The sequence below is a fragment of the Rhineura floridana genome, chromosome 9, assembly GCF_030035675.1.
Source record: "Rhineura floridana isolate rRhiFlo1 chromosome 9, rRhiFlo1.hap2, whole genome shotgun sequence".
Taxonomy (NCBI): domain Eukaryota; kingdom Metazoa; phylum Chordata; class Lepidosauria; order Squamata; family Rhineuridae; genus Rhineura; species Rhineura floridana.
The window spans coordinates 125,094,730-125,112,331 of record NC_084488.1 but is presented as its reverse complement, the minus strand read 5'-3'; the positions used below and the strand labels follow the sequence as shown (position 1 = coordinate 125,112,331).

The following is a 17,602-nucleotide window of genomic DNA, read 5'->3' as shown; positions in this document are numbered from 1 at the left end:
GAAATCAGTCCACTGATCCCACTGGTGTACAAGAGGACCTCTCCTCTCATTCTGTGAATGCTAAGCTTACTCAGGAATCCTTGGGGAAATACCTTGTCGAAAGCTTTTTGAAAGTCCAAGTATGCTACGCCCAGCAGATCACCTCTATCTATATGCTTGTTGACACTCTCAAAGAACTGTAATAGGTTAGTGAGACAGGACTTAACCCTTGCAAAAGCCATGCTGGTTTGCTTCAGCAAGGCTTGCTCTTCTATATCCTTGGTTATTTTACCTTTGACAATACTTCCTGCCAGTTTCCCAACAGAAGCCACAATGCCAAATGTGCAGGTAAAAGAGACAGAGAAAGAGAGAGAAAGAGAGGACAGTGTGATGTTCCTATATTAATGTATATATGGTAAGTGTTGGTTGTTTAGAAGATACATGGTAAGTGGAGTGAAAGAGGAGGGGGAGTGAATGGGCAGTAGAATGCTAGATGATTGGCTGAGTGTTTAAAATGGCTGAACGTATAAAAGGAAGAGTGAGAGTGGAATCTGGAGGGAGAAGAGAAAGAGTGGGTTGCTTGGTGGGGTTTGAGAGAGTTGTTTGCCAGGAGAGCGTGGAGAAGGAGGGGGGTGGAGTTCGGATTAGTATTGAGTAAAACCATATGCTTATGTGCCTTAAGAAGAAATCTTGTTAATCTTGTTAGCTTTGTTATCTGTAATAAATACTTAATTTGGTTTACCAAAGGCCTGATCCTTGGATGGGGTTTCACAGACCAGAAGGGAGGGTAAGGTAATGACCAAGGCTGAAGGGGAACTGTAACAAATGGTGGCAGCGGTGAAGAGAATTACAATACCAGTATTCAGAGTCTCTGGGAATACTAGTATTAGGACGTGACTGGTGGTTGCCTAGCAGGGGGATCTGTTGAGATCTGTGCTAGAGCGGGGAGAGAAACAATAAAAAAGGACAGTCCGGACTGGTGGAGTCCCTGGTGGTGCCTAGTGACAGGCAGTAGCCACGCGCAGGTAGGAACCTGACAGGGAGAGCCAGGGAAGGGCGTCACAGACAGCCCAAGCAGTTCTTCCACATTGTGCAGGCACCCTCCACCAGTCAGTTTTTCCTCTTCCCCTCCTTCTCCTCAGATCTCTGGATTCTCTTCCACTGAATCATCCTCACTATTCCTGGATATCCTCTTTAGACCCGGCTATTCTTAAATAACCCTCTGTTCTTCCCTCTCTCTTCTTCCCATCCCACCTTCTCCGTGCCGCCTCCCTCCCCCCCAGCTGCTGCTGCCATATGCGTGTAGCAACTGGCTGTCGGCTGCCTCAGCGTTGACACACTGAACTTTTACAGCTTGCTCAGATTCTATCTATAGTACAACAAGAATCCCTTTTATTGAGGCGCCTGGTAAATGTTCCTTCAGAAGAGGAGCCTTTTCTGCTGCAGTGAGACTCCTGGATTCACAGCATCAAAAACAGGGGGGCTCAGCCTCTTCTATGCTCTTTTGGCCCCAAAGAAAACAGTGCTCTTGAGCACTTTATACATGCTCAAGAGCATTGTTTTCAGTGATTATCTAAGCACTGGAGGGTGTGGGGGGAATCACACACAGTCACACACCCAGCCTCCGTGCCTTCATTATAAAAAGGGCTTTAGTTAAATGGCATGAAATGAACACCTAGGATCAGGCAACAGCCCCTTTCCTGCCTTCTGTTATGCACTTGGCGTAACATTTAAATGTGGTCAGTTTATACATTTTCCAAGGCGCATATGCCTGATAGGTGCAACTGTTAACTCTGACTAACTTTGCAGGGTGCAAGGCCAAGTCCTGATGACTTTGTCCTCACTGTCCTTTTCAGAGACCACCTTAGATTTTAGAAGGATGAGAAACACTGTTTTAATCTAAAAAATTGCAAATTATGCCCAGTTCCCCATAAGCCCTGTAGATACACTGTGCTCAATAGTTTAAATAAATGTTCTAAAAATGATAGCACAAATCTTCCTGGAAATATCCCAGTAGGGTGTTATCATAACTCTGCTATTCTCTGTACGCGAACACACAGAGTTCTCTGAAAGTCCCTTCCCCATCCCCCAGAGGACAACTTGTCAGATGTAAAGCATAACAGACAGACAGACAGACAGACAGACAGACAGATAGATAGATAGATAGATAGATAGATAGATAGATAGATAGATAGATAGATAGATAGATAGATAGATAGATAGATAGATAGATAGATAGATAGATAGATAGATAACCAATTGAGTCAATCTCGGTGCTAAATTTTCTGGAATGAACAAAGCAGAATTAACTAATGGCTCCTTCCAAACACAACCATTAAAGTTCCGTTTCCTTTCTCATCACTGAATAGAATTTTATGTCCTGAAATAAGTCACTGTCTGCCTGATGATGTGAATGAACTAATAAGTGTATATCAGCTGAAGGCCACAGCTGCCAGACATAGAAGACTGAAAAAGAACACTGTGATATTCAAGACATTCACACACAGAGTTACAAACGGGGGGAAAGCAGGATGTAACCTAATGAAATGGTCATAATTGTGAAACTTTTTTTTTTCCTATGGTGCCATACATCCTGAGCCCACATTTGCCAAGGGCGAAGGCCCTCCACAATCCCCCCTCCCCAGAAATTCAACCTCCCCCGTCCGTAGAATCGGTTCCTTGGGGGAATGCTGGTTCTACCAGCTGCTGCAAGAGATCAGCTGCCATTTCAGAACGAAGGGCGGCCGAAGTCACCTCCCACAAGGCTTTCGTCTCCCAAAGGGTTCCAAGGGGGAGCAGTATTTGGGCCTGAATTTTGCCTCTACGGGGAAATCCCCACATTCTGCCACATGCACTTCAATGTTGTGGACAGTGCCTGCAATTGCACTTGCTGCGCATTTCACGGGCACAGGGGTGACTTGGGAAACCTTTCCTCTTTGCTCGGAGAACCACAAAGTGCCTTGGACCTGCCTGACAGAGAACAGCCACCAGCCACCCTCCTTTGCTTCCAGTTCAGCCCTGGGGCCACTTGCAACTTGGATGTAGGTAAGAACTTAGCAGAATGGAGGCTCTTCAGGAAGGGCCGTGCACCAAAAAAGGGGAGGCCAGCTGAGCACTATCAACAGCGGCCCCCTCCCTTGGTCCCTGAGATCAAACATGGGGATCAACACAGGAAGCTGCCTTATACTTGTCCCACCGAGCTCAGTACTGACTGCACTGACTGGCAGTGGCTCTCCAGGGCTTTGAGCCTTTCTCAACCCATGCAGAAGGTCCCAGGTTCAATCTCCTGCAAGGCAGATGTTCTGCCACAGGATGCCTGGACAGATGTGAAATCAGCGCAGACACCATCACCCACATCAGGCCCCTGCAAACTTTCCCTTAGAAAGGCAGTGCAGTTGTTGCAGCTGAACAAGGCTGTTGCAAGTGCCTGCCCAATGGCAGAGACCTGCGTACGTTTTGGTTGATTAGACACCGCATGCCGACCTTGCACAATACCTGCAAGCTGAGTTATCTCGGTCTTTGCAGCTTGCAGTACCAGAGTGGAGAACCTGGATTTTATTAGCTCTCTGCCCACATCTCCTGGCTCTTGGCTATGATATGACCCTCTGTACCAACTCAAGAGGCGCAGCAAGGCACACTTGTTTGCCTTCCCCTGCTTTCCATGTGCCAAGGAGGAAGCTGCCTGTGGCGTGTGTGTCCTGCAGCCAACACCCTCCAATTCCGCTGCTCAGCAGGGGAGCAACAGGAAAGTAAACTTGGACTGACCCTGCCAAAGAGCACAATGCCCAAACGTCAACTTTGGGGACATCAGCTGCGCATGAAGGCTTGTTTCAAGCCAAATTGCAGCAGACAGGAGAGCAATTGCAAGGGTCACAGATGGGGAGGGAAGGGTTGACCCTTCTCTCCCAACTTGCAACCCCAAAGTTCACCCCTATCCCAATGCAGTTAGGTTTTAAAAAAACTTTTTGTTGGTTCCAATTGAAGGCTTTCCCTCCCCCAACTCTGTTGCAGGGATTGAGGCAGGGGATCTTCCTGGTGATTACATGGATGGCTTTAAAGAGGATGAGACAAATTCATGGCAAGTAAGGCTATCAGTAGCTCCTAACCCTGAGGGTTACGTTCTACCTCCACTCTCGGCGGTGGTATGCTACCAGTTGCTTGAAACCAGTGGAGGGGAGAGTGCTCTTTGCACTCAGGTCCCCACCCCACCCCTGCCTTTGGAAGCCTTGTAAGAAGTTGCTGCAGGAGTAGGAGAAGTGGTGTAGTCGTCCAGGGTCTCAGGGGGTCCCTTACATTTTTCAGAGCAGGGTCCTCGCAGAGTCCCTATGTCCCAAGCATCCTACCAGCCAATCAGCATGAAAAGGGAGTGTGTTAGCTACCGAGAAGAGTCTTCTAGCATACTTCCTTGTCCTTTCCTGCTGATTGGAGCAAATCAAAGGAGGTGAATCAGCCACTGAGAAGACTCTTTTCAGTAGCTAACACTCTCCTCTTTCATATTTATTGGCTCCTGGGGATGTCTGTTGTTGTGGGAGAAGGCATTAACAAAGGTCTCATTCTCAACCAGCAGCGAAAAGACAGAGGGGCATGGCTGTGACTATCATGAAGGGACCCTGCATTTCTGAATTTGCCACTACACTACTGAGTAGGACTGTGTGTAACATCATGGGTGGGGTGTTTCTAGGAGCAAAGTTTAAAAATTCCTTTATTATTGCTATATTGTCAAGAAATGTAACATTGCCTGCTAACAGATGTAATGTTGCTATATTTATAGTGTTGAAAAGGTTTGTGTGTTTGGGGTGATATTTGCTGGTGCTTGACTGTTTTATTATTTTTGTTATTATTAAATTGTTTTTGTTATTTCTGTTCACTTTGTTGTAAGCTGCCTTGAGCACAATTTCCTTGTGCAAAGGCGGCACACAAATAAAATGATGATGATGATGCTTGCAGGCTTCCAAGAAGAGTCATCTGGTTGGCCACTGTGAGAACAGGGTGCTGGACTAGATGGGCCACTGGCCTGAACCAGCAGCCAGGCTCTTCTGATGTTTTTAGGCAGCTGGGTTAACCTTCCCTTCCCAGTTGCACTCTCCAGGAAGATCGCAACAATCCCTCCCCTGTCCTTATGCCAGAAAAAAGCTTTACAACTTTCTGGACAGGGCAGAGAGTGAGTGTGCATATGTGGCTGTGGTGTGTGTCAGTCTATATTTCAACTGTATGCAGTCTATATTTTTGTACTGTTAATACTTTTTTATTGTTAATATTTAACTTGCAAAAAATATTTTGAAAAGTTGCTGTGGTTGTTTTTGTTCTGAAGGTTGGCAACCTGACCCCTGCAGTAGTCACTCAGGGTTGGCAATAACTGTAGGGATTTTTACATTTACCCAGTGCCTTCTTGCACATCCAGGCACCCAGCAAGGCAACAGTGAAATATGATAATGTAATCAAGGCCAATGAAGGCAGTCTATAATCCACAAAAAAGTGCAAGGAATTCCCAAGTGCAGACTGTCCAGTCCCCCTAAAGCTGTTGGACAACTGCCGCTACAGCTGCTTGCAGCTTCAACCCACCTTGCATGGGCCCTGGAAATCTGACCTCCTGGACTACGCCATAATAGAGGGAGCTGCCAGTGGGCAGACCAGGGGCCCATCTAGCTCACCGAACTGGCAGAAGCTCTCCAGAGTTTCAGGCCCGAGGCATTCCCAGCCCTAACTGAAGAACATAAGAAGAGCTTGCTGGATCAGGCCAGGGGCCCATCTAGTCCAGCATCCTGTTGGGATGGGAAGTTTGCAAGCAGGACCTGAGTGCAAAGAGCACTCTCCCTCCTGTGTATTCCAGTATGCAACTGGTATTCAAAAGCATCCTGCCCCTGACCACAGAGGAGGAGCACAGTGGCCAGCAGCTGCTGATGGTCTTATCCTCCGTGTACCCCATGCCAGGGATTGAATCTTGGACTTTCTACATATGGAGTGTGTGCTCTGTACCACTGAGTTACGGCCCTTTGCCTTTTTCTCCCATTCTTAGAATTATTTCCGTGTCCCTTAGTAGAAAGAGCCTTTTCAGCCACCTCCTACCCTGCTGATGCTAGGAACGTGCAGGGCTGCAGAGGGCCAGCCTTTTCCCTGCTCCCCCTCATCAAGAATGTCTGGACTTCTCCGCAGGCAGAGAGTAGGTGGCCTGCTGTTTGCATGCTCCAAAGGCTACTGGAAAGGTCAGGCATGGTGCTACAGGCCTAACGAAGCCTGCAACAGCCGTCTCCATCCTCATGCGGCTTCTTTGCTCCTGCTGGTGTTTGTCGGTTGTTTTGTTCTTTCCAGAAATACTACAACTATTCTGTTTACCTTCATACCAGCAATGTGCTAGGTGCTGCACAAAACAGAAACCATCACCTCTGATTGAACAAAGTGAATGAACTTTGCCCATGCACATATTCCTGTTCACCCTGTCTGCCCACAAAATGCCTGGTCTTTTCCCGCAAGTAAAGAGCCTGTGTACAGTAGTCAATACTGAGCGAAGGACTAGTGGTCTGACTCAGAATAAGACAGACTGCTGTGTAGTCATGACCCTGATATAAGCTGGCACATTTTCCTTCCTCAGTTTGCCATCTACCCAGAACCTTTAGGACTGGCTGGCTTAAAAATCTTCGGCTGGCTGGATCACACCCTTAGGCAGCAATCTTATACACAATTACCTGGGAGTAAGCTCAGTTTAACTCAGTGTGAGTTGCTTCCGAGTAGACAGGCACAGGATTGCCCAGCCAATTAAGCACATTTATTTATTCATTCATTTCATCTCACTTTTCTATAAAAAATGCACCCCTAGCAGCACACGATAAGAACATTATTACAAATGCTAAGAAGCATTGTAAGAGAAATAGTAAAACATAAAAAGCATCAGTAAAACAACATAAATATAAGTTTTAAAACAACAACACTACATTGTGAATCAATGCCTCCCTGAACAGAAGCCTTGTTGCAGACCATCTCAAGCATGCCCCATTTATTTCAATGGTGGAAGAACCAAACCTATGCTTAAGTAGCATTCGCTTGCCCAGGTTTTTAGTTTGTTCTGTTCTGAGTTTTTGCAGAGGTCGAAGTTGCCTGGCTTCACCTGGCCTGGCTAGAATTGGCCCTAATTGCACAATTTTTGCTATGGGCATATAGAGCCCTTAATGATGTGGCAACATTTTACTTAAGTCAGAGGGATGGAGAACCACCAGGCTGTGGGCCAATCTTGGCCATTTTCCCTAAGCCACACCTACCCACCCATCAGCTGGTGTCACTGGCAACATCATCTGATGGGCGGATTAGTGGGATTGAAGCCTCTACTGGCTGCACACCCATGTTCCAAGCAGGGAACTGGGCACGCAGCCAAAACAGCCGCATTTAACCCCTTCTCATCAGCTTCCTCTCTCATAAGACGAGAACTCGTGGACCCCCAATGAAGCAGAATGTTGGAAGATTCAGGACAGACAAAAGAAAGTGCTTCTTCACACAACGCATAGTTATTGCTTCGTCTGTGTTGGAATTGCTTTTTAAAAAGATGTTTTTAAAGCTGTAATATATTTTAAAGTCTGTTTTTATGATTTTAGACTGTTTTTAGTGCCTTTCTTTGCTGACCTGGGCTCCTACTGGGAGGAAGGGCAGGAGATGATTAGATTAGACAGACAGACAGACAGACAGACAGACAGACAGACAGACTAGATAGATAGATAGATAGATAGATAGATAGATAGATAGATAGATAGATAGATAGATAGATAGATAGATAGATAGATAGATAGATAGATAGATAGATAGATAGATAGATAGATAGATAGATAGATAGATAGATAGATAGATAGACAGACAGTTTTGAAAGCAACAAACAGAACTTCACCCAAGCTTGCTGTGGATCCCTATAAGGATTCCGTTAATCACCTAAAAATATGCATGTAATTGTGATTAACAAAACAGAGGTTTTCATTGTATTATCAAAATTTTCGGCTTCTGCCTTCATCAGCTGCTAACATATAAATGTTGTTACCTGTTGGAATGTTCAAAGCTCTATAACTGCCACCTTGGTAACAGCATTTGTATGTTGGCAGCTGATGAAGGCGGAAGCTGAAATGTTTTGTTAATATAATAAAAACCTCTGTTTGGTTAATCACAATTATGTTCATATATATATATGTATATATATATATGTAAACAAACAAACAAACAAACAATGGAATTCACTCTCACAAGAGGCAGTGATGCACACCAACTTGGATGAATGTAAAACAGGATTAGACAAATTCATGCAGGAAAAGGCTATGAGTGGCTACTAGCCACAGCTACCTCCAATGCCTAAGAACCAGTTGCAGGGGAGGATAAGAGGAGGCATATGTTGCCTTCAAGTTCTGCTGGGGGGTTTCCCGGAGGCACCTGGATGGCGAGTGTTGGAGACCGGCGGCTGGGCAAGGTGGCCCGTTTGGTCTGGTCCAGGAGGGGTCATGTTATGCACTTGTTGGTGAGGCTTAGGTCCTCAAGGCCATCCCCACATGCCAAACTGATCACCTCTGAATCAAACAGGGAACTAAAAAACTGGGAACCAACTTCAGCCTCTCCCAAAACGGGACTAAATTCAGGTGCAGGGCCAGCCAAAAACCTTTTGCTGCCCAAGGCAAAGGACAAGATGGGGACCCCCTGTCCTCTCTTCAACAGTGTCCCGTACCACACCTGAGGGCAGCAGGCTAGCTTAGTGAGGTCCTCAAACGTCCCATTGCTGCTGCCAGCTTCTGCTACCTGATGCGGCCACCTCAACCTGCCTAACGGCAGGGCCGGCCCACAGCAGACACCTCACAAGATGCAAATACCAGGAAGTCACTCAAAATGCTTTGCCGCAACCTCTCACCTGTTTCTGCCCATCGTCTCATGGTCTTTGACCACAACATGAAGCTCCGCATTCTGGTCTATCGGAATCCCTTTCAGGTCCCACTCAAAGCCCTATCAGGAGAGAAGGAAAACAGGCCAGTGAATGATGGTGATGGATCTCTTAAAAAAAAAAAAGAGGTGCTGATGGGATGTCCTGGGAGTCCTGTCTCTCCCCCCCCCAACTTGCTAGGAGATCCAATAGAAGGCTCTCCCAGGACATGCTCAGAGGATCATGTTTCTCCTTGCTTCTCATCTTCCAGAGCTGATCCCAGGACTGAAAATACATTCTGAGGCTGAGCTCTAAATGAAGAGACAGAAGGGGAGGCACCCCATCATCATCTCCTCCATGAATCTCATTCCCATTCGGAGTCAGTTTCCATCCCACTTCTTCGTGGCAAAATGGAATGAACTAGATTATGAGGCTCCTCTTTCCCAGATTGCACAGAGCCATACAGGGGTCAGGGGAGTGCTCTGTAATGACTCCAGGCTTTTAACAGCTTCGTGAAAGACAGAAATCTAACAGGTGAAGTGCTTCCTGGCATGGACAGCGCTTCACCTGTTGAATCTCTGCTATCTCTCATGCATTTGATAAACATAAATTCTAATCAATTCCATTCTAGCACTCCTGAGGCATTGCTACTCTGCAACTGCAGCAGAATTAAAACAGAGGTCCCACACAAGCACTTAATGTAGTGATGACAACAGAAGATTTATGCAACTTTACAGTTGACAATGAGGACACTGAACTTGTCAAAGTAATCATTAACCAAAATGGAGACGATAGTCAAGAAACCAGAAGAAGGCTAGGACTGGGGAGGGCAGCTGTGAGAGAACTAGAAAAAGTCCTCAAATGCAAAGATGTATCACTGAACACTAAAGTCAGGATCATTCAGACCATGGTATTCCCAGTTCCTATGTATGGATGTGAAAAGCGGTTAAGCGAAAAATCAACTCATTTGGAATGTGATGTTGGAGGAGAGCTTTGTCGATACCATGGACTGCAAAAAAGACAAATAATTGGGTGGTAGAATAAATTAAACCAGAATTGTCACTAGAAGCTTAATGATGAAACTGAGGTTATCATCCTTTGGACACATCATGAGAAGACATGATTCATTAGAAAAGACAATCATGCTGGGGAAAACAGTAGAAAAAGAGGAAGGCCAAACAAGAGATGGATTGATTCCATAAAGGAAACCACAGACCTGAATTTTACAAGATCTGAACAGGGTGGTTCATGACAGATGCTCTTGGAGGTCGCTGATTCATAGGGTCGCCATAAGTCGTAGTCGACTTGGAGGCACATAACAACAACAATATTATCAAGCAATGCCTTTCCTCATGGCCAGGATCCTCCTATTCACAAGTAATTCCATTAGATAAAGATTCCCAGGAACCTTAAGTAAAAGATTCCTGCTTGTATGTTTAGCCAATTTTATTGCTTGCTGTTGATTGAGGCTGGAGGAATAGTGAGGGTCAGTTTCTGTTCCTGCAGTGGGAGGCTTTAATTACTTATTTCCTTTCTCTTCATTTTATTTCATTGTAATAGCAAAATAATGCCATTCTTCTATTTCAAAAATTGGGGGCGGGGCGGAGAGAGAGAACAATGAGAGGAAGGTAATAATTAAAGCATCCTCCTATCTGTTAGGTACAGAAACTGACAATGGACCAATGAGGAGAGACTATTGAATGAGCAATTGAGAAGCTATTAATGAGTAATCTTCCAGCCACAAGCAGGACCTACTAACAGGAAGTCTTTACCATGGTCTGAAAATAAAATATCATCATTGCATGCCTAATTTCAGGGCAAGGAGTGTTCCATATAGTACCACTGTGTGGTAAGTGGTTTGCATCTAGCAAATCTGTTTTCTTCTGCCTCCGAAAGCCATCGTCTCTTGAGTTCAGCGCCATACCACAGCCCCAGCACTTACCATTCCCCCCCCCCCAAAAATCCACCATCTGCCCTAATATGTCCAACCATCTTTGGGCCAATGGCTCCATTTCCAGCCTTGGCCTGGTTGCCCCACAACTCTCCCCAATCTAAGTCCAAGTCTGCTTGAAAGCTGTCCTTTTGGACCTGGGTGTCCTATACCTATTATCCTGGATGTGTGTGGACTGGCTACGCAGCTACCAGTTGGTGAGGTCAAGGTGCTCTGCACATGCTCAGAGGCATGTGATTGCTCATAATTTCCATGTCTTATCCCTGACAATGGGAACTGAGGCTGAATCACAATGATCTCTGCTGAAATTAAGCCCAGAACTATACCCCTCAGAGACGCCCAGGGTGGGAAAGCTGACGTACCTCATTCCATACTGGGTTGACGTTGTTCTTGATCACCTTGGTTCTCTTTTTCACCCCTGAAAAGAACATAGAAGGGTGAGAAACTGTCTCAAGAGCAACACCTGCACATCTCTTCGAATTAATGTTTCTGCACAATTCGAGGTTTCAACCATTTAAATCCAATTGGAGAAGGGCCATAGCTTAGCCGCAGGACATGCGTACAAGATCCCGAGTTCCATTTCCTGCATTTAAAAGGATCCCAGGTGGAAAGACCTCCGCCTGGCTCTTGGTGAGCAATTCGTGAAGATTTATTTATTTATTTAAAATATTTCTATCCCGCCCTTCTACCCTGTAATAGGGCACTCAGGGCGGCTTACAATGCCAAATCCCTGTGAAAAGGGGCTGAAGTCAGCGCTGTTCTACCCGGAGTCCAGACACAGGGGACGAGGTTGAAGGGGGCAAAGCAAGCCAGATGGGAGAAAGATTGCAGAATGGGATCAGGAGGTTAAAAGGCTGTGCATGGGGAGGAAATGCAAATAGCAAGCACAAGATATAGCAGCAACTAAACCTTGCAGATGTGGTGGAAATTGCAGGAGCCTAGGTGGAAAACAGATTTCTTGGCAGATCTCTCGCTTGCTCTCTCTCTCTCTCTCTCTCACACACACACACACACACATCTTGGGTCCAGTCATGTCCTCCACGGGTATGTCTGAATCAATCCAACAACCTGTCCCAACCACAGCAAAAAAATTACAATTTCTGAAATTGGATGAATGTAAAACTGTCATTGAGACCCCTGGCAGGTGTGGCAAAACCCCATGCACATCTGTCCCAGGTTGACGGTGCTCTGGTTTTCCATTGCCTGCTGTAATATTAAGATGCTGGGACTTTAAGAGAGAAGGAAAATGAATGGATGGATGAAGTTTGCATGGACTATTGACTTTTGATCCATCCTTACCTTTGACTTTTTGGATCCATCTTGTTTACTAATGCACAAGAAAATATTTTTGGAATAAAAGGCTAAAACAAGGAGGATGGCCCAAAATAGCTGGGCCAGGCTTGATACTGTACACCTTGACCATTTGCTGTTCCCCCTCAGGCAGAGAAATGTATTAAGCCAGCCCTGATCCCTACACACTTTTCAGCGTACAAGAGCACTCTTCTGTATGTTAAAGCTCAGATACGGGTCACTAAAACCTAGACTGAAGGCTCAGATTCAAACCCTGCTTTGTTTCATGTATTTTTTAAAAAGTACAGCCTGCCTATTTCCCAAAAAACTCACTAGAACCAAGTTCTTCAACTTTGGGTCCCCAGACATTATTAGACTCCAAACTCTCACACACCCCGTCAGCTTAGCCAAACATCAGGGATGATGGGAGTTGTAGTCCGCAACATCTGGGGAGCTATATTTGGACTAGGCAAACTACAAAACAGCCGCTCTTTCCTTGTAAATGGGAAGCTACAACAAAATGAAAGGAATCCACAGACCAACGGAGACAACAAGCTGCTCAGAGGAGGGACAGGATTAGGGGGTGGGCAATGCATGGGGGCCTGATCCATGGGCCTTTTGCACTGGACCCCAGATCTCCTGCTCCTTCTCCCCCCTCCCATAATGTTTCCAAACTCTGCATGGACTGCAAAGCGCAGGGCCAGTGACACCCACCCACCCCCAGCCAAGCTAGCCACCATCTTGATTTGCCCAGAGGCAAACTTGTGTCATGGGGGCCTCTGTCACAAGTCTTCAAAGTACCCCGCAGTGGTACACAGGGGTAGTCTGGTGCTTTTTTACTCAGAGGTCAGTCCCTCTGTGTTCCATGGGGCTTGCTCCTAGGTAAACGGGCACAGGGATTTTATTTATGTATTAATTTTATTGAATTTATACCCCACCATTCCTCCTGCAGAAGCCCAGGGTGGCAAATACATCACCAAAACAATTAAAAGCATTTTGAAACAATTAAAAGCAGATATAGTTAAAAACATTCTTTCATCCAATGATGTCTGGGTTGCCAGGAACAGTCTCCTTCAGCCATCAAATGCCTGGTTAAAAAGAAATATTTTCAGATTCCTCTTGAAGGTCAATAGTGAGTGAGACTCACACACCTCACCAGGGAAGGCATTCCACAAGCAGGGAGTCACCACTGCAAAGGCCCTGTCATGGCTCACCATCAACTGGGCAGCCCTACAACCTCAGTCCCCCAGATTATTCTTGTACACTTTTTTTCTTGTACTTCTAATGACAATGTTGAGTTCAGGGATGGTCTTTGTTTATGTCATTTGTGACTGGCAAAACATCACTCTAAAGAGTCCTCCAGGTGGTCCGCAGCATCACTGTGCACTGCCTTAACCAACGGAGTGGGAAAGACCTGCATGAGTAACCCACCCCCTGCCATGAAGAGCATAGAGTGTGTGATGGAAGGTGCAAATCAGACCTGCTCAGCTCAGCCGCTGCCCACATGATGAGCACTGAAGAAGCAAATTAATCTGGGGTATGGTGCCTGCCATCTCCCAGAGATTAGAATCACAGAATAGTAGAGTCAGAAGCGGCCTATAAGGCCATCGAGTCCAACCCCCTGTGCAATGCAGGAATCCAAATCAAAGCATTCCCGACAGGTGGCTGTCCAGCTGCCTCTTGAATGCCTCTGGTGTCGGAGAGCTCACTACCTCTCTAGGTAATTGGTTCCATTGTCATATGGCTCTAACAGTTAGGAAGTTTTTCCTGATGTCCAGTCAAAATCTGTCTTCCTGCAACTTGAGCGCATTATCCCATGTCCTGCACTCTGGGACGATCGAGAAGAGATCCTGGCCCTCCTCTGTGTGACAACCTTTCATGTACTTGAAGAGTGCTATCCTGTCTCCCCTCAGTTTTCTCTTCTCCAGGCTAAACATGCCCAGTTCTTTCAGTCTCTCCTCATAGGGCTTTGTTTCCAGTCCCCTGATCATCTTTGTTGCCCTCCTCTGAACCTGTTCCAGTTTGTCTGCATCCTTCTTGAAGTGTGGAGACCAGAACTGCACATAATATTCACGATGAGGCCTAACCAGCAGCTCATTGTGATATGCATAGCATTTTTCTCTGTACAACAACCCTGTGAGGTAGCTTAGGCAAAGATGGTCACATCCACACTATGTATTTAAAGCACATGGCTTCCCCCAAAGAATCACAGCAACTGTAGTTTACCCCTCACAGAGCTACAACCTTAACAAACAAACACTCCCAGGATTTTTTGGTGGAATCCATGTGCCTTAAGTGTATGGTGGGGATGTGACCAAAGTGCCTGGCTTAAGCTCACTAACTTCATGAGTGTCAGGACATCTGAAGCCAGATCTCCCTGGTCCTAAGTCAGGTATTCTAACTCAGCTTTCCCCAACCTGTGCTGGCTAGGAGCTGATGGTAGTTGAAATCCTAAATACCTGGAGGGCACCAGTTTAGGGTAGATTGCTCTAACCACTACCCTGTACTGGCTCCGAGGCCACTGGTGATTTTGAAGCAGCTTCACTGTCAGAGGAGAGGCTGAAACCATCATGGTTCATCCGTTTGTTGTAATTTGTCTTTGGGGTGCCCCGCAAGTTTCATTTCCCCTTGCTGTCTAAACATAAAACGAACAAGGCTGTCAAAACCTGAAATGAGGACCTTGAATGCAAAGCCCACAGAAGGCTCTTAAGGTCGCACAAGCAATCTTGGCAGTGTCAGAAGGCGACAGTCTCTGGGCGCTCCTGAGTTGTGCCGCAAAATGGCAAAAGGAAAAGGAAAGACTTTTTAGAACAAGGACCAGAACAATGGGAGGCGCTCAGATGCCAAAGGCCTCCCGGAAGGTCCGTCTGGCAAAGCTCTGGGGCTGCCTCCATCCCCCCACCCCGCCCACCTCATCTCCAGAGCCGAAAGCTACTATATATGGTCACTCAGCTACTAGTTCCCAGCAGACTCACCGAACAATATTTTTTAAAGGAATCACTGGAATCCCAGAGATGCAAGCCAGGGTGCTATGGAAGGGGAAAGAGTTTGGCAGATGGGTTTTTCTGCAAAATGTTTTAATGTTTTAATGTTTTTAAACATAAAAATAAAGCAGAGATGTCCAAATTGGGGGGGGGGTCCTCTTGTCGGGGGGGGGGAGATCAGTGCTCTGCTGCATATACTAATTTCCCCTTTTGACATCTATGCAAAATTTGTAAAACTGCTGTTGTCCAGACACTGAAATGAGCAAACATACCAAATGATAACAAGAACTAAGATTTTAAAGCAGCCTTTGCCAGCCTGGTGCCCTCCAGATGCTTTGGACTACAACTCCCATCAGCCTCCGCCTCCTATGGCCATGCTGGCTGGGGCTGATGGGAGATGTAGTCCAAAACATCTAGAAGGCACCACGCTGGCGAAGGCTGCTTTAAAGTAACCCAGTAACATTTTCATAGGAATTCTGACAACATCTTTCCAAAGAAGTATCACATTGTACAGGCTCATTTGATCCAAAGCTCTGCATGGCCAGAATCCCATTGAAAAGGAAATGGACTACTACCTTCAAGTCGATCCTGACTTATGGCTACCCTATGAATGGGGTGTTCATGGTAAGCGGTATTCAGAGGGGGTTTCCCTCTGAGGCTAGTCCTCCCCAGCTGGCTAGGGCCTGCTCAGCTTGCCACAGTGGCACAAGCCAGCCCCTTCCTGGTCCGCAACTGCCAGCTAGGGGCAACTGGGCTCCTTGGGACTAGGCAGCTTGCCCACGGCTGCACAGATGTCAGGGCACGCAACCCCTGAGCCACTCCCTGTGGGGGTGATCTTTAGCTGGCCCTTGACACCCAGGAGACACAAGCGGGGATTTGAACTCACAGACTCTGGACTCCCAGGCAGGCTCTCCTCCCCACTGGGCTACACCAGAGTCCCATTACTCTGTGACAATGCCTGTTCTCCTGGTATTATCTCTGTGGCTAAGGAAACTGCTGTTCACGTTTTTGCTTTTGTGTGTGTTGCTTTATTAAAGCAACTTGCACGTTTGCTCATTCTTCAGGATTCAGCTCCATTCCCAGGGCAGTTAAATCACTGAGCGGGCAAATGCCCGTGAACTCCCAGACACCCAGGCAGGGCACAGCAACTGCAGCTGCTAAGGCATACCTGTTGATAGCTTCCTGTTAGACAGTTATTTTTTCCTAGCACAACCTTCATCCAGGCGTGGGGAACCTTTGGTCCTCCCGATGATGCTGAACTACAACTCCCATCAGCCCCAGCAAGCATGGCCAGTGGCCAGGAATGATGGGAGTTGTGGTTCAGCAAAGGCTTCCCACACCTGCAGTTAGCCAAGAGAGCAAAACATCCTCATGGCTTTTTAATCTGTGCAGGGCTCAGGCTATTGCAAAACCAATGAATATAGCACATTTATGGACAGGATAGAGCTTTCAGAAATACATCACAGCAGAGAAAGTGGGGAGGGCACTCAGATATTGCCAAAAAAGACTTCATGGTTTTGCATAACACTCGTGTGCGCTAACGTATATGCATAAATGAAATGTAGAAATAATTACTATATAGAAATTCAAGACATCTCCCCACAGTGGGGAGACCAAGTGGCCTGAGTGCCTTCTTCATTTGCTGCCCAGCTGCTAACTGTTGAGGGGCAACATCTTGGGAGCTCTTTAAAGCAGACTTAGCCCAGACAGCCCTTCCAGTAGAGGAGGCCTTCAAATAGAGGACTGTCCTCTGCAAAATAGGAATGTGGTATGCAAAGTGATGATCCTCTCTAGCCAAATAGGGGTGTTAACCAGCATGTTATGATTTCCGCCTATGAAATACTGGGATGCACTGTTGCATCAGTGGTCATAACTTTATTTATTTTATTATTTATTTATTACATTTATATCCTGCCCTTCCTCCCAGCAGGAGCCCAGGGCGGCAAACAAAAGCAATAAAAACACTCTAAAACATCGTAAAAACAGACTTTAAAATATATTAAAACAAAACATCCTTAAAAACATATTTAAACAAAAAATATTTTAAAACATTGAACTTTATATCATTCGACTCCCCACTTGACCCTTAAGTGAGCATTGAAATGTCCATTAAAATGATTCTCCAATCACCCTAATTGTGGACACAGCAGGGGGGAGGGCAATATTTATTTTTATTTATTTATTTAAAGCAGTTATAAACCACACAATATTTTTATAATATAAATTATAAAATTAAAGTGGTGTACAATATAAAACAACCAAACAGTATCTTTGAAACAAAAATGCAACCTAAAACCAATAACATACGATGATATAAAAACATGTAAATGCATGAAAAAGGAAATAAAGCAAAACATGTAAATGTGGATGATTGCCTTGCTACTGCAAATGCACATAAAATCCATCATTAGTCCAGCCGTATTGCGGGAGGTTCTGCATTATGGTTGACAAAGTCTTAAGCTGCATCAGCCCTTTTAAGTTGAGACCTGTCCCAGTCTGCGCCTGTGTCAGAATTGCTTT

At 45.9% G+C, this 17,602-nt stretch overlaps 1 protein-coding gene across 8 annotated transcripts in view; it reads right to left on the bottom strand.

The window, feature by feature from the left end:
- Positions 1-17,602, bottom strand: part of DYSF (dysferlin) — a 218,817-nt gene that overhangs the window by 187,361 nt on the left and 13,854 nt on the right. For all 8 annotated transcript variants that reach the window (XM_061583673.1, XM_061583677.1, XM_061583675.1 and 5 more), the window contains exons 2-3: positions 11,171-11,226; positions 8,849-8,940 (exon numbers count right to left, since the gene is read on the bottom strand). In XM_061583673.1, coding sequence (XP_061439657.1) covers positions 8,849-8,940; positions 11,171-11,226 — 148 coding nt within the window. The remainder of the gene's footprint in view (positions 1-8,848; positions 8,941-11,170; positions 11,227-17,602) is intronic.